This window comes from Rattus norvegicus, chromosome 8, assembly GCF_036323735.1.
Source record: "Rattus norvegicus strain BN/NHsdMcwi chromosome 8, GRCr8, whole genome shotgun sequence".
Lineage (NCBI taxonomy): Eukaryota > Metazoa > Chordata > Mammalia > Rodentia > Muridae > Rattus > Rattus norvegicus.
The window spans coordinates 131650460-131677016 of record NC_086026.1 but is presented as its reverse complement, the minus strand read 5'-3'; the positions used below and the strand labels follow the sequence as shown (position 1 = coordinate 131677016).

Genomic DNA, 26557 nt, shown 5'->3' with positions numbered 1-26557 from the left:
CAGAGGCCTGGGCCCTCCTCTGTAGTCATGGCCTTCTTATTCCTGACCCGCAGAAGCACTAAGTACATGGTGTGTGGGGGGGGGGGGGGGAGGGGGGTGTTGAATTTGTTTATTTTCATCCATCCATCCATTGATGCATGCTTGCAACACGGTTTCACTACGTAGGTCTCACTTGGCTGGCCTGGAACTCACTATACAGACTAGGCTAGCCCCACACTCACAGAAATCTACCTACCTCTGCCTTCCATGTATTGGGATTAAAAGTGTGTGTCATCATACACAGCATTGTGATTCTTAGTGCTAAAGCTTTATGAAGAAAAAAAATCACAAAATACTTATCATAGGCTATTTCTTTAAACCGCTTCCTGCAAGGAATTTGTTTGGGGACTGGGACTTGTTAAATTGTCTCAAGCTTGAAATCCTCCCCAGTGTGAGTACTACAAATCTGTGCCGCCATGCCTCGCTTCTGCAGGGTCTTGACATCAGTGTTCGACATCATCCTTGTGTACCTTAAAGCAGGCAGCTCCCTGGAGGACAGTGAGCCTCTCCAACTCCTGGCAGCAGACTGCTAGACAGGATGGTGTCTTGGTATAAAACTGGAGATGTTAGCAACACCAAACCAGACCAAAAAATAGGCTTTATTTTTACATTTACAAATGTTGACTTAAATTTAACAATTAAGAAAAATATATACAAACCAGTCTCAATGGAAAAATGCAGCAACCAATGTCCATCCAGGACAGTGAAGACAATCACCCCAGGAACCCGACTTTTGGCCTCTTGGGCCCCAGACTTTCTTCCTTGTGCAGGAGACTCTGCAAGGACATGTGTAGCACTTTGCCCACTCGCTTGCTGCTCTGTGGAACGACAGGGACAGGAGAGGTCACCTGCTAGTGAAGTACAAACTGATCAGAAGCCCCCACCTGCTTTCTGGTCTGCCCAACACCTACACATCTGCCTGCACCACAGAACTTCTAAAGCAGATCTTCATTTGCCCTACAAATTAAGCGCACATTCCACAGAGCTACACTCTAGACTTCTAATTAATACAACGTGAACTATAAACTCCAACGGCATCATAGTTACACCTTGGAGATCCTCTACACACACAAAGAAAGCAGAAAGGGTCAGGAAAGGATGCCCAACCATCAGTGCTCCTGTGGCCACGACAAACAGCCACACTGCCAACCAAACCTGGCCGAGGCACTGTTTTATATAATAAGGTGTCAGAGACCACAGAAAACCCTCCTGCTCAAGAGCAGACCACCAGGCCAGGCCATCTCAATAGCCACTCCTAACTCACCTGGCAGCAGTCTCCCAGGTACAAGTACTCAGGTGCCAAAGCCAGCCCCTGGACGGGGTTGTTGGCCAACTGCTGAGCCGCATTAGAACAGCGACACAGAACAGGTCAGACTACCTGCTACTTTAGACATTAGCACCCAACTAGCAGACAGGCTAGAAAAAAACCTAAATAAATGTACAAGTGCAGAATGTCCCAAAGCCCCCCAAACGAAATCTTTATGCTATCCTGGCTCCAGGCTGATGAGTCATTCAAAGATTACAGAGTACCAACCTCAAGTCTCCATTGCAATCTCTTGAGTGTTCCCACAGCCTATGGCTGTGATTTTGGTACTAGATTGGATCTCAGTGTCAGAGACAAAGACACCAACCAAGCCTATATATCCAGCCCCAGGCCAGTCATCATCTTTGTGTCTATCCTGCTGACAACTGTCATGTGAGATGAGCCTCGGGTTAGGAAAAGATCACTGTGGATTAGAGTTCAGACTCCCAGTAAACGTGGGCAGATGTGGTAGCACACCTGTGATTTTAGGTCACAGGGAGTCAGAAGCAGGGATCCTTAGAACAAGCTGACTGGCTAGACTACTTGGATTTATGAGCTCTGGTTTCAAGGAAGAGATCCTGCCTCAATACATACGGTGGAGAATGACTAAGGAAGACTCCCAGTGCCAACCTCCAGTCTCCACATGCACACATAGTTACATAAACACACACCTCCCCACATGCACTCACACATATGCAAACATGCAAGCATACACACACACACACACACACACACACACACACCCTACACTACAGAAAGATGTCCAAATCTAACTATCCATGCAAATGAAAGTGGGAGAAAGATGAGAAGAGGTGAGAGCAAGGACAACATGAGCAAGAGCAGAGGCCACAGCCTGCAGAGCTACCCAGAGGGTCCCACCTCACCATTCACAGCCACTGTATCCATATGAACAGTCACAGCCCTGTAGCTCTTTGAGCCAAGTTTGCAGACCCCACTCCCAAGTCAGGGAGGCCCAGGCTCAGCTCACTGATGGAGCTAATTTCCCAGTCACTGCAGCCCTAAGCTCTTGGCAAATACGGGCTGACAGTCCTAGAGGCTCAGCTACAACACTCCAGAGAGACCTGCTTATCTTTTACATGCCTCAGGTTCTTCATCTCAAAAAATGTGAATAACTATGGGGGATGACAGACTGGGAAAAACACTAAGAACCATTCCTGGCATGTAGTACACAATAAATCTTTGCTATTTTTTTTTTTTCCCGGAGCTGGGGACCGAACCCAGGGCCTTGCGCTTGCTAGGCAAACGCTCTACCACTGAGCTAAATCCCCAACCCCAAATCTTTGCTATTTTTAAAAATATTATTTATTTAATATATAAGTACACTGTAGCTGTCTTCAGACACACCAAAAGAGGGCATCAGATCCCATTATAGATGGGAGCCACCATGTGGTTGCTGGGAATTGAACTCAGGACCTCTCAAAGAGCAGTCAGTGCTCTTAACCACTGAGCCATCTCTCCAGCCCTTTGCTATTGTTTAAAACTCCTATATTTCTTTTGCAGGATTATTTGTTTGCTCTGTGAACCCCGAGATTATGTTATTTACTGAAAACAACAACAACAAAAAAAAACAACAAAAAACCTGTTTCTAGTCGTAGTGTGGCTCAGCCCTTAGCACACACCTTTAATCCCTCTGGGTACAATACAGACACATCCTCGGCACATACCTTTAGTCCCAAACAATGAAGGTAAAGTTAGTTTGTAGAAGGAAGCAGCCATGTTTAAAAGTGATGTCTAATAGAGTGGCAGACAAAGTGATGAATCAGAGAAAGATCTGATAAAATAGGATATGTGCAACTCTCAGTAGGAGAGGGAGGAAAGGGAAGCTACTTGAGGGGCAGTGCAAAGAGAGGAAGGAAGCAGCTTTACCAGGACAGTTGTACCAGAGACAGGTTGCAAAGGAGGAACAAGCTAGACACAGATGAAGACAGAATGAGCTGGAGAATGAGAACGAGTCAGAAGATTAGAACAGAGTTAGATTGAGGCCAAGCAGAGCACTTCGGAAAAATTGAGAGAAACCATTTTGAATCAATCAGGTTGGAAAAAAGTTTGAGCCAGAATGTCTGAGTTGAACTAGCCAGCCAGAGTTCAGAAAGAGCTAGGAACGGTGAACTCATTCAAGTCTCGGAGGCTGAAAACATTCTGGGCCTAGGTAAGATTGTACAGAGGCTAGAATTTTCCCAGGATGAGGCCTAGGTTAGCAGACCAAGGCAGCAAGCCTCAGAGACAACAATAATTCAGGCAAGTAAAGAATACTTTTACAGATCTTCCATTAAGTTCTCTGGGTGATTCCTCTCCAAGGGAAGGTTTGAGCTCCTCCTGTCTGAAGAGGTCTTTGGTAGGGTTCCTTCTGCACTCTAATACTTGTAGAGAAACCCAAACCCAGGTTGCTTAGAAGAGTACAGAGAACAAGAGACACACCAGCACTTCTGCCCCTCACACTCTCAAAGCAGCCATCCTTCCCTCTCTGCAGGAGGGGCCTCTAGGCCCAGGCTGGAATGCACAGCCTGGGAGACGGGTCTTCACAACCCACCTTGGTGTGGAAGCTTATGTGAGAAAGTTATGAACTATGGATGGGGCAGAGTACAGAATGTTCTTCCCACAAGATGGCCTTCTATAAAAACTTCATGAACTGTAATAAATGAGGGCATTTAACAGGAAGGGCATGAAGGGGATGTTCTGACTTGTCCACATCATCTCTGTGGGAAAGACAAAGACCTGGAAAGAATATTCTTAGCTCTTGCACATGACCAAAGGTGATAGGACCTCACATCAGGTAAAGTCCCTCACTGTGCTTGTATCTGAGACTTAGCCTTATTGGCCACAGGACAGGTTGACACCTGGGTCCAGCCAGGCACACTGCCACCATGTTCTGTTATATGCTAGTGGAGGCCATAGGTCAGTATTAGCCTTCCTCTATCACTCTTCACCTTAATTTCTGAGACAGGGTCTCACTGAATGTGAAGCTCACCTACTGGTTAGACTGGCTGTCCAATGAGGCCCCAGGATCACTTATCTCTGCCCTCTCGTATTAGGGTCACAGGCATGTGCCGTGATATTCACTGTATTATTATTAGGCATGTACCATCCCAGTGTTTTATGAGGGTCCTGGGAACCTGAATCAGGTCCTCATGTTTGTGAAGCCATGACTCTACTTACTGAGCCTTGTTCTCACCACCTTTGCTAGCCTTCCCCCAAATACTTCCAGGTCATAAAGAACTGGGATAGGTCACTTACTCTTTCAGTGCTGGTCTTACCTACACTCTCTTTGAAAGGGACAGGAATTCAATTCCTCATTCCATGATAGAGTTATGTGACACTTCGTACAGTCAACGATAACACCATCAGATATTCTCAGACCAAAATGCAGCCACTGGGGATTAGTGGAGGGGAGACTTGGTAAAGATAATCAGTCACTAGCAGGGCCTGACACCAATCCCAAAGCTCTACCCACCATCTAATCAATGCACTGCTCTCCACACACAACTTGGGGTCCTGGGTATGCCGGGGAAGACACCTGGATGATGAAGAGTTAGGAAAGAGTGAGGTCCCCAAACCAGGCTTGCCCCAGCACTGTGGATTTACCTCCATCATCTCGAAGATACTCTCAGGATCCAGGCTTCCTTTCCCCACTTTCCTCATGCATGTCACGACTCCTTTGCTGGTCACCGACACCAGCAAGCTGGCCAGGGAACAGGCCTCCTCTTGAAGTGTGGCATCCACCACATGCCGGCAGCCAATCTGCAAGATCAAGGCTGCTTAACACACATGTGAACAATAACACACATGTGAACAATAACACACATGTAAACAATACACCAGAGACCCCAGATGCCCCTGACACAAAGCCGACAAAGATGTACACGAAAGGCTCATCCCAGATCTCATTTTAAATTCTGCTCATCTGGAATATGCTGGAAGGAATGCTCAACACTGTTTTCATGGGTCACCGTACAAATAATAAAAGGACAAAAGAGAAACAAGGGGCACGGGAGCACAGACAGCTCATCAGGACAGAGGCCACTGGGCTTTCCAAGAGGGGACACAGGCATGAAATGCACATGAGGCCATGTGCCATCTTGTTCACTCCAACAGTGAATCTTGAAAGCCAAGCTAAGGGACAAGATGATCCCATCTTCCAGAGTTCTGTTCAGTCCCAACTTTCTGTGGACATGTCCTTATATTCCCAGTTCTCAAAGGACTTTCAGTGGAATTAAACTTGACACATTTTCCCCCATTCTGAGACAAGGTCTTGCTGTTCAAGTACTTGATATAAGCAGGTCTCAAGTTTGCAATGGTCCTCCTGCCCCAACCTACTGAGTTCTGGAATTGTAGACATGAGCCACCACCCCGGCTCAGGTTTACAAGTTTCTGGTATAATTAGTCACAATCCCAGCCAACACAGTTCTGAGGCTATGCTAAATGTCAGGCTCTGAAAATTTCTGGGCTCTGTGCAAATTGTACCTGACATGCAACACCAAAGACCTCAGTTCTGAGATGTGGGTACCAGTGTCCACAGAGGAATGCTGTTTGAGACCCTGCCAGTGTCCAGCTACCTTGGACTCTGGGGTAAAGGGAGTTGATGAAAATGAGCACAGGGCAGTGCAGGCCTGCAGAGGGAGACAGCCCCACTCCTAACAAAGCAGCTCTCTCTCTCAGGACTCATCACATCATCTGGGTAGAAGGCAAAGAACATTACAGGATGGTTTTTAATGTAAAAAAAATGACTAGATTTGGGTTAAAGCTGCTTCTATACAGTGTGTACAACTACAACCTCTCAACCTATGAAGTAATCTCGTAGGCTAGGATTGGAGGGGACCCACCTTCTCAGGGAAAGCGGCATCACTAAGACACAGGCGCATACCTTGCATAGGGTGACAATGCAGGGGACATTCTCCACACTCAGTCGGATGCAGTCATAAGGATCATCAGACAGCTCAATGTCCTTCGACCCTTCTTCATCCTCCAGAACACGAACCCTTGGTATCCTGGAAACAGGCATAGTTAAATTTTCAACTACTGGAAGAAGGAAACATAACCTTTTCAGAGATTGAGAACAAGAGTTGAAGTTCCTGTCTCACAAGCAGGCAGGTCATGAATTCTAACTTGTTCTCATCATCGACTGTCAAAAGTCGAGGCTAGACCATCCACGCCAGGGGCCAGAGTACTAAGAAATACTCAATTTAAGTGGGCAGTAAGCAGTTTGAAACTGAATTGGTGTGTCAAAAAAAGTCTGTAAAACACACATGCACACACACCCAAAGAGATAGAGAGAGAGAGAGAGAGAGAGAGAGAGAGAGAGAGAGAGAGAGAGAGAGAGAGAAAGGAAGGAAAGGAGAGAGGAGAGAGGGAGAGAGAATTTCCTAATCCTTTGCTCCAAACAGAGTTAAGCAGAGTTGGGGAAGACAGTTGGGTGCCATCAATTCCTCTAGAGAATTCCAGTGCAAAGGTCTTTCTATCATCATGGGGTTCCTGCTCCTTGTCACTTGGGAGTAAGCCTGACAGCTGCCCATCATCTGGGTAGCTAGGTTTCGCAAGCTGATATCCACTGTCCCAGGACTTCTCTCACAGCAAAATAGCAGCTGCCAACTCTCCAGCACCCACAGGAACCAAGTAGCTAAGGAGACTCATCTAAGAGGTTTAGGACACTTTTGATAGCAACTTCCTTTTCATTGTCAACAAAGCCCCGGTGCTGGCTGCTGCAATATAGCACGTGTGCTTTCTTCATGATGAAATATATGAAATGCCAGGGCCATGCTCAGAAGATATAAGCAGAGTCCAGCGGAAGAGCTGTATGGAGGGCTGTCCAGTTCCGAATCTCACAATAGTCCATCTTGCAAGTTCTCATGTAAGTTTAGCTTTGTTTTTATCTGTTCTGTAGTCAACATTGATAAAAGAAAGGGTCTAAAATCCCTGTGTTACACGGTCCATAACATGAGCGTGACCGTTTGCAACATTTCCAGATACACTAAACACAATTACCACAGTGGAGTAAGACAGTCATCTAACAGGACGAGAGAGCTACATTTAGGGAGTGTTTCCTTGTTAACAAGCCCCTGAAGAGGCTGCTGTGTGCACTTTAACCTCCAGTGTTATAAACCTCGGGCTGTTCACCTTTCCACCACGAGACAGGACAACACGTACACAGACATATCTGCCCACTTACTCTTTTCCTAGTGGCTTGTTTATAAGTGTGCAAGTTTACAAATGTGTCAAGCTCTGAAGACCTCAGGTATCTCCCTTGATCTCCATCTTATTTCTCTGACAGTCTCTCAGTGGAACCTTGCTGACTCAGCTAGATAAGTTAACCAGTTTGTTTGTTTGGTTTTTTTTTTTTTTTTTTTTTTGAGACAGGGTTTCTCTCTGTAATAGCCATGGCTGTCCTGGAACTTGCTTTGTAGACCAGGCTAGCCTTGAACTCTCAGAGATCCACCTGGCTCTGCCTCTTGAGTGCTAGGATTAACAATGTGTGCCACCACTGCCTAGCTAATTAAAAGTTTTAAAATCTCCTATTACCCCATGATACCTCAAGAAATGAACACACATCCACCCAAACTTTTACTCAAATACTAGACTCTCTTTACAGGTATATAATCAGAGATATGTGAACAGTAATCTTAGCTCCCTGTATGTTCATAGGCTATGCTTACAGCCTATCCATGAAGGGAAACCAGAGAGGGGAAACCTTTGTTCTTAACCAAAACCAAGCTGCTCCCCTCCTAGAACATCCATGCATATAACCAAGGAATGCGTGAGCACCTACTGTGTGCTAGGTGCTGTGGGTAGCAACAGGATACAGGGAAGTGAAAGGCACTTTCCAGAGCCCATTCTGTAACAGGCAGACAGCCTGAGGCCAGGGTATTTTGCTTTTTTGCTTCTCTTTACACATTTACACGGCACATGTTTACCAATGAAAACAATACAAAAATAAACTTAAAAATACATGTATTTTACTTAGTGTTGGTTTACCAATCCCTTTCCTGGAGCATAGCAGCACTAGCTATCACCTTGTTCAACGCTACCCCACTTCAGACAGTACAGCTCCTTGTCCGTGCTCCATGATAAGCTCTACACAGGCTCACAGGACTGCTGCTTAGGAAGACCCACCTTGTGTTGAAGAGAGCAGCTTTCACAGCAATGGAAATAGCATCGAACAAATTCCCACCACATTCCAGCAGCTGAGAGAGAAAGGCACAGAGAGGAAAGAAAAAGTCAGGTATTACTTATCACCAGATTCCCAAGCCACGCTAGATGTGTATTTAAATAAAGACATAAAAGCAGGTGTGGTTCACTTCTACAATCCCAGGACCCAGGGGCAGAGGAAGGGATCCCATCAGAGCGGTAAGGCCAGTTAGGGCCACACAGTGAAGAATTCAGGCCAGCCTGGGATAACAAAGTAAAACCCTGTCTCAAACCAAAAAGCCCAAACCAACCAACTAAACACACAAAAACCAAAACCAACCAAAACAAGCAAAACTAGGCACAGTGATTATGCCTTTAATTCCAGTACTTCAAAGGCAGAGGCAGTAGATCTCTGTGAGTTCAAGGCCAGCCTGGTCTACATAGTGAGTTCCACAACAGCCAGAGCTACACAGTGAGACTCTGTCTCAAAGAACAAATAAAACCAATTAATCAACCAGACAAAATATAAACAAATAAATTAGAATAAAGATCAGAAGGTGGGCTGCCCTCCTTGACTAGGTGAGCCATGAAGAGAGCCACATGTTCCCTAACTGTAGCGCTGCTCGTCCATGGCTGCGGTTACACAGGCACACATGCAAGGCCCCACTGCCCTGCTGAAGTGATTAGATTCTCACAAGCTGCTGGGGCAATACCTAAGCAGTGGCTGACTTAATTCTGCCCCAGATGGTTGCCAACTGCACTGCAAGCCTCACTCTAGCCTTGGCTATCAGATGATTGACAGGATATTGCTATGGAGCCAGGGACACTTCTGGTATGTGATTAACAAGGCACACACCCACTGCTCGGACCTTACCAGTATATACTGTGCATTAACTATAAAAGCCCAAGTTCATCACTGGTAGACTCTCACTGACAAGGTCAAAGCGTACATCACTTGGAAGTAGTAAATCTACCCTCCCAAGAAACCTTTACCTGAGGTTCTGGGGGAAAGGCAACAGCCTGACTCCTCAGGGAGATGGAGAAGTTACATTGTAGAGAGAATCTTTACATACTGTACAGAGGCATCATTTTTCAATAAAAAAAGCTATAGCCAATGACCTGAGACAGACAGGTGGGATATTTGGCAGAGGGGAGACAGACAGACAGACAGACAGACAGACAGACAGACAGAGAGAGGGAGAGAGAGAGAGAGGGAGAGAGAGAGAGAGAGAGAGAGAGAGAGAGAGAGAGAGAGAGAGAGATCAGGATATCAGTCTGGGAAATAGACATGGGCTATCAGCCCTAGACTCAGAAGATGATGGTTGCATGAAAGTGAGGACCAGGTAACCGGGCAGGTTTTACGACCTAGAATAGAATGCACAGGTAATTAAGCTATAAGCTAGCCAGGGAACAAGCCAAGATTTTGGCCTAGGCATTTATTCATGAAATATTAAGGCTCAGAGTGGTTATTTCTGGGAACAGAGTGCATGGGTGTTACAAATGGCTTTAACTACACGTTGAGAAGAAGAATCTCTCTTTCTGGTTTTGATGGGCATACCATGTTTATGCATTTATGCATCCATCATTCCTCCTGAGAAAGACCTTAACAACACCCAGCTACATAGGAGTGCTGACCATATACTTAAGACCCAAATGAAAACTCTGGAATTAAAAATTAGATCCTTTTCTCAGGTTTTCGAGAAAAACACTGCATACACATTCCCAAGGGTCTGCTTTTACACACAGGCCTGGGTGAGCTCTAGGAGGCTCCACTGAAGGTGAACTTAGTTCTTCCTAACAATGCAGAACAGCAGCCTCTAATCCCCAGAAAGGCCTTGTTATTTACCACTTTCTTGCCGTAATCTTCTGTCTATATGGAGTCTAAAAATACCCAGCAGCAGTGATTCAGGTAATTATCTACGTCTTAATCAGAAACACAGGAAACAGTGTCCTCGAATCCTATTGTATGTGCCAGCTTCCCTTGGAAAAATCCTCCTTTTTTAGGTGAGGCCTAGAGCCCAGATCCTCCCTCCTAGAGGAGGCCAAGTGCAGACACTGGCCTGACATTGGCTGACTTCTTTACTTCTGTAGGTCTCTGTTCCCCACTGATCAGAAATGAGTAGTTCCTTCTTTCTCTAGGTCTCTAGTGTGTACTCAGAGAAGGTTTAGAAGGCTTAGGGAAAAAAATCAGTGAAAAGAGCTTGTTCCATACAAAATGCCAACCTGCCAAACTCAAACACTACATCTGTTTGGTGCTACCCAGAGGGTCCTTGTTTTTTTTTTTTTTTAAAGATTTATTTTATTTATTATATATAAGTACACTGTAGCTGTCTCCAGATACACCAGAAGGTGGCATCAGATCTCTTTACAGATGGTTGTGAGCCACCATGTGGTTGCTAGGAATTGAACTCATGACCTCTGGAAGAGCAGTTAGGTGCTCTTAACCGCTGAGCCATCTCTCCAGCCCGAGGGTTCTTGTTTTTAATTCCCTGATAACTCCAATGGGTAATTTTAGGTTCAACTCTGCCGTGATCACAGTTTTAGTATAGAACAGTGTTACATGGACTACTTACTAATGCTGTGTATTTGTCTTGTGAATACAAGTATTACAGGAGACCATCTCCTCCCAAATAATCTAACCATGGACACAAAACACTTTTTCATGAGGAGGAAGGGTAGAGGGAGGAAAGAGACCAATAGATCTTCAACAAGTGTGAAGTGACAGGGACAGTGCAAAGTGACTCACCAGCACGTCCACATACAGCACCCAGCAGTGCTCCCGAGGACTGATGCAGAGGGACCTCAGGTCGACGCTGCTCTTGTTGTTAAATATCCGGTAGAGGGTATTTGCAATCTCTGTGCCGAGGTCATCACCTCCTCGCCCTTCGAATTCTGGGGTAGCATTGGCTGAACTACACAAGATGGCAACAGAAAAAGTGAGTGAGTCCCTATCAGTACAAAGACCTTGTTCTCTGTGGAATGCTGGCGAGCTAGTATCAGGAATGTCACCAAGGCCAAAAGGCAGAGAGCTGTCCTAGCTCGCATGAGGCAAAAGAGGCAAAGAGCGAAATGAGACATGGATGGCACTGGATGGCCTTGCATCCTACAGGCGTACGCAATGGTTGAGACCAGCACTGTGCCCTGCACCCGTCAGTGGACATGATAGGCCTTCAAGCAGCAGAGGAAGAACAGATCGGTGGCAATGCAAACCTCAGCTGGTATAATGAACTCTTCAGGGTGAAATGAACACTTTTCTCTGGCTGGCCTGCAAAGTCAGAGTCAGTGTCATACCCTCGAGAATGATTTGGGGGGTGGAGAATATATGATAAAATCTATATGATAGAACAGACTCCAGAAACGAGGTTATCACTGTACTGAGAGAAGGAAATGAATAGAAACACGACAATATGCTGGCCTGTTAAGTATTCATATTTGCAGTCACTTAAAAGTGAGAGAAAAATTCTTTTTTGGACTCTTGTTACTTATGCCCAGTTACCTTCACAAGAATTAACAAGAGTTCATACCAGCTACTCTAATATGACTCAAAAGGCTTTACAGGACTATTCTGAGAATTCTGTACTGACTCAAAACAGCCTATTAAGTCTTGAGGTAAGTGCACATCACTCATCCATGTAGTCAGGACAGGTGAGGGCCAGCATCAGCTCAGACTCTAAAGTCATGTTTCCTGGCTCCTGAAAACCTGGAAGGTATCAGCTGGAGACGGGGAAAGTTGGATGGGGTGGTGGGGGTATATGTGGGTGTATATGGTATATATGTGGGTGTATATGTCTTATTCCTGAAGGGTAAAGAAGCCACAAACTTCAGAGAAGCAGGAATCAATGCAGGAAGAGAGAGGCTCCAAGGAAAACATGCACTGCTGTGTAGAGTGAGAGACCTCTCTTACAAGCCATACTTCAGTCTTGAGGCTTCCTAGCTCTGCAGGCCAGCCAGAGAAAAGTGTTCATTTTATTCTGAAGAGTTCATTACACCAGCTGGGCCCACATATCTATTTAAGGAATAGGAGGTGAAAGGAATCTTACTTTGTGGTATAATCTAAGAATAAATCACAGGGCAGCATTTATTGTATAATTTTGATTCTCTAATTACCTACTCTTTCCTTACACCATTAGCAAGCAGAACCCAAATTAAAAAGCACTGGAAGCTTCACTGCTGCCACAGCAATGTGGTAATTCCCAAACTCCTTTGTCAGCCTCAGCTACAGCAGTGAAAAGCTCTGTTATGGAGGAAGAGTCAAGACCATGGACCCAACCTTTCCACAGATAGAAACATACAGCCTCTTTCTAACCTCAACACCAAGCAGGCAACATTAAGTCTTATGTGGTTATGTGCCTAACAACAACAACAATAACACACACACACACACACACACACACACACACACAGAGGAACCAATCATGGATACTTGCCCTTGGCTCTTCCATTCACTAAACACCATAGCAGACACATTTTCAACTTCCCAGTCTCAGGGTGAACCACTAGTCTTCTACACTGTCTCCTGTCTATACTCACCTGCCCACAAAGCCAGATCCCATTACTTCCTTGGGACTAAGCAAATTTAAAGTAAATTTTATCCATTTAAAAATAGCCTTTTATTTTTGAACACACCATTCTTTTAGCATAGCTCACACTCAGGCAGAGAGGAAGATGAGAGGCTTCTGTAATCATGGCCCAGGACTATCTATCTGCATGGTCCCTAGTTATAGGGTGACTACAGAGGAGGCCAAGGAGAGAGTAGGTAAGTGTTTAGCATGGGGAACAGAGAGGTGCTGGGGAGATGACTCAGTGGCTAAGAGCACTGTCTGCTCTTCCAGAGGACCCAGGTTTAATTCCCAGCACCCACGTGGCTGTTTACAGCCACTTGTGACTGCAGTCTCAGGGGAATCTGACAACCTCTTCTGGCCTCCAGGGGACACCCATACACATAAAATAAAAAATAAAAATAAAGGGAGGGAACGGCCAGAGGGCCTATATTCTGGCAAGATAGAGAAATGAAGGCTCTGCCCTATCACTGGGACTAACACAGGGACCCTTTGCAACTGAGTGAGCAGAGGAAAGGGCCACAGAGACCATCTCTAGGGGATGAAAACCAAATGCCCTCCCAGGTACTGGCCAGGTAATAGCACACACCTAAACAAAGGCTCCACGCAACAGTGAGCAACACATTCAATAAGGGAGTCACTGGCATTTCCCAGGTCTGATTAGAGGCATTTTAATTCCTTTGGTAGCAGGGTGTGGTGGCATACACCTTTAATTCCAGCATTTTAGAAAGAAGGCAGAGGCAGGTGGGTCTGTGGCTAGCTTACTCTACATAGTAGGTTCCAGACAAGCCAGGGATAGACAGTAAGACCATAAGACCGACTTTCCTTTCCTTTCCTCTCCTTTTTTCCCTCCCTCCCCCCTCTCTTCTTTCCTTCTCCTTTTTCTTTTGATTTTATTGTGATAGGTTTCTCTGTGTAGCCCTGGCTATCCTGGAACTGTAGACCGAGCTGGTCTGGAACTCAGAGATCTGCCTGCTACTGCCTCCCAAGTGCTAGGATTAAAGGTGTGTGTCACCACTTCCCAGCAAGACAGTGTCTTTAAAAAGAAATACTGTCTGGAAAAATAAGGTACCACATCTTACAGGTGCCCTGTGACCTATAAGGCCCAAAGGAAGCATTCTTATTTTACAGGGTAGCAAATACAAACTAGCAAATGTTTACTATGTGCTACATGCACTTCAGATGTACCGGGCCATTTTGTTCACATAGCAGCTCTAGGCAGTGCCAGCTGTCTTATCTATCTTTATTGTATTGGCACTGGGAAATAAAACTGGGGTTCACAAATGCCAGGAAAGCTCTTTACCACTGAGCCACACCCTTACCCTCTGACACAATTCAGATGAGGAGTTATGAACTTGCTGTAGATGAACAGTGTCTAAGCAGCTAAGGGTCTAACTCAGGCACTCAGGCCTGAGCAGCAAGGAGCTAAGGGTCTAACTCAGGCACTCAGGCCTGACCAGCAGCCCCCTTGCTGTGCACTGTAGTTCACAGTCCACGCACATGGCACAATCTCACATACGCCTTGCCTTGGGCTTATATTTTGTCTCTGATAATGAATGGGTGTTCTGATCACGGAATACATCACCAGAGCACAGACGTGGTCAAAGAAAGCAGTCCTAGTAAAGCCTTCTCTGTTGGGGGGTGGGGTGGGAGAGAGGGGGGGGGGGAGAGAATATGAATGAATATGAATCAGAAGATACAAGGGCTGCAATCCAGGCCTCTGCTTAGCGTGTACCATCATAGTAGATCATAAAACCAAACGCTCTTACCAAACTAACTCAGACTCTCCATAAAGCATGCTCTAGTCCCTCTCCCAGAGCAAGAAAAACAGCTCACCAGTTGGAAGAACATAGGTCCTCCCAGCTCTCCACCCTCCTGACTCATTCCCTCCACCCTGTTCCTGCAGCCTGGCATATCTCTGGTCTAACTGGAGTAGAGTGAGATCAAGATGACATCTACCTAGAGTGGGACTCCAGACTTGGAACCCATCGTTGCTCCCTTTGCAGTCACTACAGCCTGAAAATCTATTCAGCCTGGAGACAGGACAGGCTGCTGCAGAGAATGGCTGACCTTGGCTGACTCCTTTGTGTGCAAGCTCTCGTTTCTGAGACTGCAGAACCTGGGTGGCACCTCTCTGCTTTATCACCATCTCAGCCTAGAATGGTTTCTCCTGACAGGTAAAGAACAGATACACAGTTCTACCCACCAGGTTTCAAAGACTGGTTCTGTGCTAGGGAAAAATACATGTGATACTAAAAACCGGTTAAGATACCAGAGGGAAGTAACGGATACTTGGCACACTGGAACCCAGGGGTGACAACATTGTCCTGGATTCTCCAATTAAAACCAAGCCTTTCCCAGGTCCAAAAGCTCTGATCAAAGTCCAAGCTGAGTGGGGACTCAGTGGGCTGCCACCTAGTGGCACTCAGGGCAACATACAACTAATTGAATTCTATCATCCTAGCTTTAGATGGAGCCAACTCTTATTAAAATTTCATCAAAGTTCTCATTTAAAATGGACTTTTCTCAGCTACTATAATCAAGGCAAAGACCCATGAAAAAGTTTAAGGTCCACTTTGACTCCAGATTAGGGTAAGTGCTGCCTGGTGTTGCTGGAGTTGGGCGGGGTCAGGTAGCTAGCACCCTTTCCAAATGGCCGAGACATATAAAGATGTCTCTCTTCACCACTCATAAGAGGCAGGCCAAACCGAGGCAGTGAAGAGCACTACCTACCTGGGTCTGTATGATCATTCCAAGGAGACAAGCCTCAAGAGAAAGAGTTAGCAGAAAAGCAGTTAGCTTTGAGAGACCAGTACCACTGACAGTTGAAATAATAAGAACCTAGAAGTTGCTGATCAAGCTGGGCTCAGAGTAGCAGGAGGAACCGCAGGCCAGTGCCAATTATAATACTTCCCTCCCACCGGAGAGGAACTGTTTCAGCCTGCAGATAGGGGATCTCCAGCAGAGCTCTGTAACATGTGTCATACATATTGCTGGGCACATTCAGAGGCACCCAAGAGCCATTTCTGTGTTCTAGGCAGCAAGAAAGGATTGGTCTCCTTCAAGTCTCAAGTGAGGTTCGAGTACAGATGGCAGCCTGCAGGGCCTACCAACCTTTCTCTTCTGCATCAAGCAAGGTTTTGTGACTCTCATGGAGCTCCAGAAGCACTGATGAGGGAGGCGTTAACTTGTGTTATGGACCCTTCTCTGTTTCCTCTGGAGATTTTTTTTTTAAGCAGCTAGGGAAGGAACCCAGTGCCTCCTACATATGAGGCAATCATTCTCCTATTGACTGACCTCCACACCTCAGCTCCTCACTGTGGATTCTAGGCAGGCACTCTTATACTGAGACACATCTCCAGACCTCCTTTTATTTTATTTTTATTTATAGTAAAGCAGAATCGAAAGTTTTATTAAAGATATTTTAATATAGACTCAATTGTGAAGATTAGGATAAGATTGCTAAGAAGAAAGTAAGACACACCCAAGAATATGGGTGTGACTCTGCCTCCAGGGCAAACCACACCAGCTAGACCTTCTAAGGAAGCTACAATTCACCACCTTGAGACTATGCATCTTGACAGGCTTCAGAACTCCCTGGAAACTGGAGCTCCCAGTGACGTCCTCAGAGATTTAGGAGGAAAATAGACTAGCAGACAGCCATTCTCAGCCAGGCCAGTGAGGCTGCTTTATAAACTAAATTTTGAAAGGAAGCAGTTCAAAGAATCTTGTTACATGGGAGCCACCCTTCCTTGACAACTTGGATAAGATCGGGACGGGACAAGCATAGCAGGCTAACCAGTCACATGCTCATGTTCAGACACACAGCATAGAGTGAGGTTACTTCTCTGAATCCTGGACAGAAGAACTCCATCCTACAGCAAGCCATGGTATTTCTGCATGTGGTGCTGCAGGAAAAACATTGTACTTCCCCTGTCAGATGGTGTCTCCTGCGACCAGCAGAGTAAGTATAAGACAGCACACACTCAAACGTAACTGTGCCAGAGTTGAGTTTCACTTGTACTCGGGCTGTGTGAGTCCATGGCCACCTCAACACTAGCTACCTCTCTGGACCCAGACTTGTATCAGTTTTGTCAAAGACTTAGACAAAGATAAAACAGGACCTTGGCAAGAACAGTGACTTGAGGAAAATGCAGCCATCCACAATCATCTTCCATGCCCTGAACAAGCCCTGTTAAACTCAAGTTTACTCACTAGGATGAATTTGAACAAGCTGTTCTCTGGGCTGCTGCTGTGAATCCCAGGGGAGAAGGAACAGATATTAATTTTATATCTCCTGGAAAAAGTCACAGTAAAATCCTTCCTTTTCTGCACCCCAGCATCTGAGTAAGACACTTCTTATAATGTAGCCAGCATGCCTATGGTCTGCCCAGGATGAGTGAGGCCGACAATAAAAAAGGAGGAAAAGGAAAACAACTACAGCTCTTCTGTATATAAATAATGGAGTTTACACATGAGGCCAGGGAAGGTGTTGTGCTTCCCTCAGCAGCAAAGGAAGGGATAGCACTACTGCATACCTAACCTGCAGGATGAGTCAACTCCAAGACAACCAAACTGGTGAGAACAGCAAACAGGAGGCTGCTGGAGATGGGGGTGGAGGATGAGTCGGAGAGAAAACTGGCCAGAAAGGTGAATGCACATTATTTCTCCCAAGCTCAACATCCTTCTTAAACTGGCCTCTGCATGTTACACGAATAGAAGGAGCGAGATAAGAGTCAGATCTGCATTTCTGGCCACTTGACCCTGGGAAGTCTCCTCCTCTCTATACACTTCATTTGTCTTCTTCTCACAGGAGTCCAGGGTGGATCAGTTTCGGTGCTTGAAAATGAAGATAGTAAGAATAACTACCATATAAACACGGCCCTCCTGTATGGACAGGGCTGACACAGTGGCCACTGTGCCTAGACTTTGCTAACTGGTTCTATGCTTTCCTTCTAGGAGTTTGAGCTGTGGAACTGCAGAGGGTGCTTATGTGACCACACCCTCTAAACATGGAGGAGGTCTTAGGGCTACAGGATACACACCTAGACCTAGCAGGAACCAGGAGGGGATCTAACCCAGTAAAATGTTTACTGCTCTGGAGGCAGTGGAACCTGGGAGAACGGAGCCTAACAATGAGGTGGACTAACGTCTCGTGTGATCACCAACTTTACTTAATGTATACCCAGAGGGCTAAGGAAGGTCATCTGAGTAAAGTTCTCACAAGTTCAAACTGTGTGTAATCATAAGGACGAGCTGCACGAGGCAAAACATGGAGTTTTTATTTTTTCCATAGAGGCATAAATCAAATAACAATGGTCAGTTGTAAAGAATAATCTGAAGTAGACTCACTCCTATCTGCTATACCTGGGAGGCATGAAAGCACATTCCAAGAACAATTCTGTGTCTTTGAAGATACTGAAGTCACAAGATTCTTGTGTTTCTGGAGTTTTCTCCCAAGCATTCAGTTTCCTTCACATGACTCCATTCCTGAACTGTGTTCTGACGAAGGCCGGCTGCTGTCAGTACTAGTGGCTCTGAGAAGCAATGCTGAGGCCGAGAAAGCCTTTCAATAGACTTACAGTACAAAGTCTCTACCTGGGGCTGGAGAGCTGGCTCAGTGACTAAGAAGACTTGCTGCTGTTGCAGAGGACCCAAGTTAAATTCCCAGCATCTGTTTGTCCCTTCAGCTCCAGGGGTCTAATACCTTCTTCTGATCTCCAACGGTAGCAGGCACACATGTTGTGCACAGATATATACATGAAGGCAAAACACCCATACACATAAAATAAAATAATTAAACAGGGGGAATAGAAATGGAGTTTCTGAATCCCATGGGAGATAGCTGCTGTCTAGGATCTGCTCTGTTTTCACTCTTCCTCATAACCACATTACCATTCCCCCCTTTTTAGAGGAAAAGATTCAGGACTAGACTGAGGCCACAATCTGGCCAAGAACTGGATGAGATACTGCAGAGCCCTGGTTCTTACCACCTGCCCAGCATGCCAGGCTGTTTGCTGACTCTGATCCACCTGTCAAGGAAAACGAGTTCTCTGCAGAGCAAGAGCAGAAGAGAAACAGGGTACTGTGGACCAGAAGACAGAGACCTGTGCTCGCTGTTTGTCAAAGCACCTTACCATTTGCAATTTCACTCAGCCCACATAATGACCGTATGTTGGCCTTCCAAGCTGAAGACCTTTTTCATGTAGAGAAGGAAAAGCTTAGCAAGTATCAGGTGATTAAAACAAGGTTAAGTCCTCCTCCTGCCTGGTACTTTGCAAGTGCGTCAATATTTCCTGTTAAATGAGTGACTAAGGTTTGGGGATTTAGCTCAGTGGTAGAGCGCTTACCTAGCAAGCGCAAGGCCCTGAAGCGCAAGGCCCTGGGTTTGGTCCCCAGCTCCGAAAAAAAAAAAGAAAAATGAGTGACTAAACGAACATGACAGGGTTCGCTTTCTGAATCTTTCTTAGGGGATGTATGTGTGGGTGGGAAGCAGGGACTGAATCCACTGCCTCCTACATGCTATGCAAACACTCTACCCCCAAGTGACATCCCAAGGATTCCTTTTCCTTTCAAACCACCTGCACAGTACTGACCAGTCAACAAAGAACTCCAGGTAGCCTTCGCTTGGTCTCTCCAGCTTCGGTGTCCCCATCTCTGCTTTCACTCCCACCAAGATGTCTGTATGACCCTGCAGACACATCCAAGAGTCCTTGCTCAGGAACAACACATTCCTCTTCAAGACAGTTCTGTTGTTTCAGCTTAGAATATGGTATTCTAAGATGAGGAGTGCTTTGGGTCTGGAGAGATATATTCTCCCATTATGGCTTAGGGACTTTGGTCTCCTCAGGACCAATGTGCACTCCCTCCCCCAAGACAGCAGGGCCTGTAACTGACCCATTTCTCCACCTGGGTATGAACAGTGACAACAGAACTCACCAGCTTGACTCTGGCAGACCCACTGGTGTTAGACACCACATCAGTCTCTACTTCAACACATCGGTAGTCCTCACAGCCACGGCCATCCACCCGAAGGTCTTCCTAAAGAAACAAGGTTCAGGTTGTGATCCCAAATTCACAGACTCCCTTCCAGAAATACATAACCTTCTTTTCTCTCAGTGGTTCACCAAATTTTGTTCTCACACTACTAACAATACTACAAGCCTAATATAAGGAAGAGACTCAGAAGTGACTTATCCTAATGATGAGAAATCTATGGTTTCATGTCAGATGTGCCTGACTACAAAGGCCCGGCATGTTTGGATGTACAGAATACACACACTAAAGCAAGCAAAATGGAGGCACAGACAGACAGACAGACAGACAGACACACACACACACACACACACACACACACACACACACACACACACACACACGGCTATGCTCTGCTAGAGCTACAGACACAACTGTCTTAACCCGAGTCCTGTTTACCCCAATTTCGATCTACCAGACCTGTTACATACAATCTAAAATATTTAACCTTCTAAAATAGTCCACAAACTAATGCACGTGAGCTACTTGTTTCTGTAATTAGGCGGTAACACAGCCATGCCTGTTCCTGTAAGTACTATGAATGCTTTTCCCACATTTGCTGAAGGGAAATACACATGCTCCCACCTGGCCCTTTACAGGACAGTGTTGTATGAGATAGTTTCCAGGATAGCTACAGGCTGCCTGTCTCTTCTGTCCCACTGTTTTCTTATAACAGCACAACTCATAGATATCTATTTTATGTTGTGCTATAATCTGATATTTGTTTCACCCAGGCCATTGGTTAGTTTTCCCTGCCCTTCCCCAAGGAGCCCTGGTTCCTCTTACTGGCAATATAGTATTCAAAAACCAGGATATGGGTGCTAAATTTGCTGTAGAATTCTAGACCATCTCAGCAACAGAACTAGAAAGAATATAAACTAACATCAGGTCCTCATTTAGTTCCCCATCTATCAAGAAGCCAGGAGTTCATACTAATAGCTCACTTCCCACTTCATGTTCATGGTTCATTCCGGCCTTTTTTTTTTTTTTATTTGTAACTTTTTTTCTCTGAATCTCAGTACCAAATCTCTAGAGGCGGAGGTAGGGAGAAACCTGGCTGTCGTTATCTATCCCATAATTCCATATATCTTTTTCCTCAGTATATACATTGTTTCGGGGCTAACCATTCTCCCCAGAGAAATAAACTTTGCAGTAGAGTACAATTGGATACAATGTTCTCAGTTTTCTTCTCACCCTTCCACAGTATTCATTTGTAACCTAGACTCACTTGCAACTCTTTATATTCCAGTTTCACCAAATCCTGGTTACTTTTAATTTCTTACTTATTTACTTTTCCAGGTTTAATGGAATATCACTGTGGTTCTACCAGTCAAACAGCTCTGAGTAACAACCTTTCCCTTTACCTAACTATGTTCTTTCCACACCCCCAACCCCTTACCCCCACTTCTTTCTCATCTACCCTTGGCCAACAATGGGTCTCTTATTGAAATCCAGTTTCTCTTGTATTTTCTCTGTTCAAACGAGCAGATTTTTTTTTTACACTCTCCTTTTAAATTAAGCATTATTATAAGAAGCACACATTTGTCTAAACCTGGCATTTGGATGCCTCTATTTAAACAACTTAGATTTCTTGTGATAATGATCTAGTTTTAGGGAGAGGGGGTAATAGTCCTCTGTACTTACATGAAGGGTGGCATATCATTTTACATTTACTTTATGTATGAGTGTTTTGCCTGCCTGTAAGTATGTGTATCTCATGTACGCCTGGGTACCCATGGATGTCAGAGGCAGCATTGGATTACTGGAAGTGGAGCTACATATGGTTGTGAGCAGCTGTGGGTGCTGGGAACTTAACCTGAGTTCACTGAAAGAGGAGGAAGTACCTTGTCATCTTTCTAGCCCCTTACACATTCAGTTTTACACTTTTCTTTCCTCAAACACTTAGCAAGCTGATACACAATGCATACAATAAAACACCCCAAGCCATCTCGCTAAGATCTTCCTCATTCTTCATAAATAACCCCTGAAAGCATTTTTTAAAATTAGATTTATTCATTTTATTTTATGCATGTTTGTGCACCGTATATGCATTTGATGCTAGAGGGGTTCAGAAACCGGCGTCAGATCTCCTGGAACTGGAGTAATGGATGGTTGTGAGCCACCAAGCCAGTATTGGAAACAGCTCTGCAAGAGTGACAAGTTGTGGTTTGCCCTGGAGTTATCTGTATTTTGATGCTAATTCCACTGCCCCAAGGACAGCTGCCTAGTCACATACTCAGGAATCAGGTGACTTCACCAGAACCTTTTCCCCATAGAATTTGTAAGGTACAGGTGAGGGGCAGGTACAGGATAGAAGGAGGCCTATCATTGGAGGAGAAGGAAGAATGGGCGGGAGAGAAGTTTGAAGGAAGAGGAGGAGACTGGGACAGAGAAGAAGAGACAGGAGACAGGAGACAGGAGGAGAGAGGGGAGAAGCCATGACAGGTGATGTTAAGATTCTGCTCTGTGTATTTACAGGTTATCAATGTTCCTAAGGGATGGATGGTACCGGGCTTTGTGTGTTCAAGTGGGCAATTATATCTTACCAATTGGGCCAAAGATTATTGTGTTGTGTGTTCTTTTATGTGAGGGTTTGAGTGTAGGAAAGTGTGCAACTGGGATGTGTTTCCGCCAAGATACCTAGCAGATGTCTGGGGCACCGAGGTGCGGACCAAGTGTGGAAAAAGACAACCGTTACTTTTTTATTTTTATATTTATACAACAACAGTGACAGGTACCCTTAATCACTGAGACATCTCTCCAACCCACTTTTCCTTCCTTCCTTTCTTAAACAAACAAACAAACAAACAAACAAATAAACAAGGGGCTGGAGAGATGTCCCGGTGATTAAGAACTAACTGGACTTCAGTTGGATTCCCAGCTACTTCAGCTCCAAGAGAGTCAATGCTTCTGGCCTCTGCTGGCACCTGTACTCACTTGTACATATAACAAAAGACGTAATTAAAAATAATAATGAACTTCAGCAGGCTTCCCGAAGGGGGTGGATGTTCTCCAAAGGAGAAGGGGAAAACAAAGAAAGACTACTGCTATCCAAGACTGAGGGATCCAGTTTGAAAGTCAACAAGGAAGGAAACAATTTCTGGCATCATGATGGCATGGACCCTGCCCTTTCAGCAGAGACTGGAGCACCTCAGACTGAGGGCTTCTGGATGCTGGGCTAGTTCCTGATGACTTGCAGAGCAGTTACCCACATGATTACAACTCTGCTACTTGGAAATGGTATATGATAATTGGTGCTATTACTTCAACCTACTCGGGAGGGTTCTAGACTAGAAATAGCTCTCAAAGGTGATCCTTCAGTTACATTGCTTTGACATGTTGAATACCTCAGCATTTCTTTCAGGAGACACTAGAAAATAACTTCATCTGACCTAGCTTTGCAGGCCCGAGCACAAGAGATGGCAGGTGAACTAGACAGCAACTGTTTTTTCGCTTTCCAAGCCCCCTGAGCAGTTCTGCTCTCTTTGGGAGGCTGTGGCTCGGTAAGGCCACAGACATGGGTACAGGCTTTCTGTGCCATAGGTTTGAAATGGAAAGGGCAAAGGTTAAGCAGGAAACATGATGGGGACTAGTTCCAGTTCTGAATGGTCACGCTGACTTCTCAATCTCATCACCGAAGGACCAGACTCTGGTAAAAGTTAAGCTAAAAGGGCTAGAAAAAAAAGCAGAAATACAGAAAACAGCAGCTGAGCTATGCCTTCCTCCAACAGCCAAGAACAAAGCAATGAAACAGTTTTGATAGACCCCAAGAAGAAAGCCTTTTTGAAAGCCTAATCAACAGCCCTGGCCTGGTCGGCTATGAGTTTACAGCTTTAACATCCACCAGGACAGACCAGCCTGCTGGGCTTATAGCTCTGGAGTGGACACCTGAGTTACCATCCACCCTTAACAGGCCCAGAGGTAGGTCTGAGATCCAAGGCATGCCACACAGGGGCTGACCAGCTCTATTTGTAACGAACCACTCGCAGCTCAGACCAATTCTCTCAGTGGAATTGGATCTCTGATCTAATTAAAAGTTGTTAGACTAGTGCAACATGGTGGTACGCACCTTGTTCCCAGCACTCAGGAGGCAGAGGAAGGTAGATATCTATGGTTTCATGAAGCTAAAGGTAAATCCCTGTCTCAAAAAACCAAAACGTTGATAGGCCATGATGTAATGGAGAAGCCATGCAAAATTAAAGGTATGGGGTTTGGGGGAGAGGATGGGACAGATTTCACCAAGATGGATGGGAAGCCGGACAGCAGGAGACCACGAGAAGGATATAGTTTGGTGAAGAAAAGAGGACGAATCATCAGAGATAGTCATCAATCATTACAGTTCTTATAAGGTACTATAAAGCTTTGGATGGAAGATTCCTAATTTTTGCAACAAACCCACTTATTTTTCAGATTATGTTAGATTGCCTGAATCTGTAGAATTTAAATCCCAACACCTCTTAATGTGTCACCATGAAGACAAGGGATATGGAATGATTCAGGACAAAGCCACACTTCTGACAGAAAAACTAAAAATTAAAAGGCTGACTACTTTAACATTCCCATGTGACCCATTTTGCATATATCCCCACCATTCCTAAACCTAATCATGAACTGAAAAACTAAGGAGCTGTGGGTTTGGATTTTTATCACTCAAGTTTAATTTGCAGCCTATTGACTAAATTTTGGCATTTCTTACTCTATTCAAAGTACAGGAGATAACAGTATATCGTACGATTTTAAAGAGAACTCGAATGGCTTCACTTGCATTAAGTAGTTTAAATGGTAACAGGTTGCCTTACTGTGATGGCTACTACAAGATCAACTGTAGAGAGAAGGCTTGCAGGATACCAGAGGACGGTTGCCAGATAAGCATTCCTCACTTCTGTACGTTCAAAAGTAGGACTGAGCCCAGATCATGGTATTCATTGTAGCTACCCAAAGATCTAAGTGCCCCATGAGTAAAACAGGTAAATCAATAACCATAGACTACCAGTCTGCATTGAAAAATTCTTCTCAGCCAGCTGGTGATGAGGCATGGCTTCTGCCAAGGCAGGCCTGATATGAGTTACACACCAGCCTGGGGTACAAAGCTCCCCACTCAAAAAGCAAAACCAGCGCCCCACCCCCACCATCACCACCACCACCAAAACAAAACAAAAGAGCTGGAAATGAGCCTCCGTGGTAGAATGCCTGCCTAGCATGCACAAGAGTATGAGGTTCAATCCCCAGCACCGCCTAAAGAAAAACACTCCCTATTCTTCTCTATTTGTAAGCAACATATGTGTGGGGGTGATTTTTCTTGAGACTGGTCTTTATAGCTCAATCTGCCTTAAACTTCTGATTCTCTTGTCTCCACTTCCCAACTGCTGGGATTACAGGTGCCAGCCACCAGCACTCTACTACGAATCTGCATTTCCTTTTTTCCTCTTTTTTTTGGGGGGGGGGATGACGTGCGGTGTTTGCTTTTAGTATGTATTTTGAAGTCCTTTCCCCCACTCGGTACATGGCCTCTCTGTGTGCAAAGTCACCAGAGTCCATCCACGCGCCGCGATTTCGATTACAGGATCTCGGGCACAGCACTCTCAGCGTGTGCAGAGGCCACAAGGACATTCCTTCATTAAACTGCAGCCTCAGGAGCCGCTTGCCGCTCCCTGATGAGCTAAGACTTCTTCAGCTCGAGAGCTGTGGAGATCTAGGCATACTGGACGCACGTTCGCCGCAGCGCTAACCTTCGGGACGTCCGTCCTGACCACGTGGTCGCCCCGCACCTCCTCCCTGCGCAATATAGCCTGCACTCACGGCCGCCACCGATACCTGCACTCCATGAACGATGTAGACCTTCTCAGCCTCGCTTAGCGACACCGACGCCATGCTGCTCAGTTCACCGCGCGCGCTGGCGTGTCATCAGCTTGCGCCTCTCCCCACCGCGCCTGCGCGTCATCAGCCCGCGCGGTGGCCGCTCCCGCAGCCGCGGCTGCCGCCACTGCCTGGAGCTCCATGGGCCTCTCCTTCGCGCCGCCCCGTGTGAGGCCGAGTCCGGCAAGCCGTGGCGCCCGGTGCCCGAGCCATCGCGGACGCTGGAGGCTGGGCCCCGGGGCAACAGCAGGCGGCGCGGGACTACGAGCTGCCTCCAGATTGACGGTCAGTGCGGTGGGGAAGCCACAGAAGGAGGGGGGCGCGGGGCCCCAGCCGGGACTCGCTGAGAAGCGCGCAACCCGCGCGCTCGGGCCGGAGTCTAAGTAGCCGAGCGCGCGCACGTGAGACACCTCTGGAAGGCGGAAGTCGTGTTGCCCATGAGGGACCATCTCCTCAATCCCCTCCTAGTTGATCCTTAGGATGGTTGAAGAAAAGAGACCACGGATCCCTCGTTAGGTCACTGGTCGGGAAGGGTCTGGATCAGGAGTGGGGCGCCAGCTTCTCAATTTTTCTCACCCCTCCTTTCACTCCAGGGATCAATCTTTCTCTGTCCTGTCTTCCCTTA

General features: G+C 45.9%; 2 protein-coding genes across 8 annotated transcripts in view; one reads left to right on the top strand and one right to left on the bottom strand.

The window, feature by feature from the left end:
- Positions 1–617: 617 nt before the first annotated feature.
- On the bottom strand, positions 618–26029 carry Exosc7 (exosome component 7). Of its 2 annotated transcripts, NM_001100725.1 has the most exons (8): positions 25891–25954; positions 19981–20082; positions 19638–19732; positions 11229–11394; positions 8468–8538; positions 6225–6348; positions 4946–5101; positions 619–857 (listed from the first exon to the last, which is right to left on the bottom strand). In NM_001100725.1, exons 1-8 carry the CDS (start codon positions 25945–25947, stop codon positions 753–755), a joined length of 876 nt encoding a protein of 291 aa, NP_001094195.1. In that variant the 5' UTR covers positions 25948–25954; the 3' UTR covers positions 619–752. The 2 variants fall into 2 exon arrangements, with proteins under 2 accessions (XP_063121733.1, NP_001094195.1); XM_063265663.1 differs by having other exon boundaries at positions 618–5101; positions 25891–26029.
- The window catches only part of Zdhhc3 (zinc finger DHHC-type palmitoyltransferase 3), a 48336-nt gene continuing 47797 nt past the window's right edge, over positions 26019–26557 (top strand). For 4 of the 6 annotated variants that reach the window (XM_039081314.1, XM_039081311.1, XM_039081312.2 and 1 more), the window contains exon 1: positions 26078–26217. The gene's annotated coding sequence lies outside the window, so the exon portion shown is untranslated. 6 annotated transcript variants of the gene reach the window in all.

What these genes read in the sequence shown, in the direction of transcription:
- Exosc7 (XM_063265663.1), bottom strand. Translation starts at nt 25,947, where the DNA reads ATGGCGTCGGTGTCGCTAAGCGAGGCTGAGAAGGTCTACATCGTTCAT. An exon ending in TGCTGTATGTGGACGTGCTG is followed by an intron (nt 8,539 to 11,228) that starts GTGAGTCACTTT and finishes TTTCTCTCTCAG; the next exon opens with CTGCTGGAATGTGGTGGGAA. An exon ending in GCATTGTCACCCTATGCAAG is followed by an intron (nt 5,102 to 6,224) that starts GTATGCGCCTGT and finishes TTGATCTTGCAG; the next exon opens with ATTGGCTGCCGGCATGTGGT.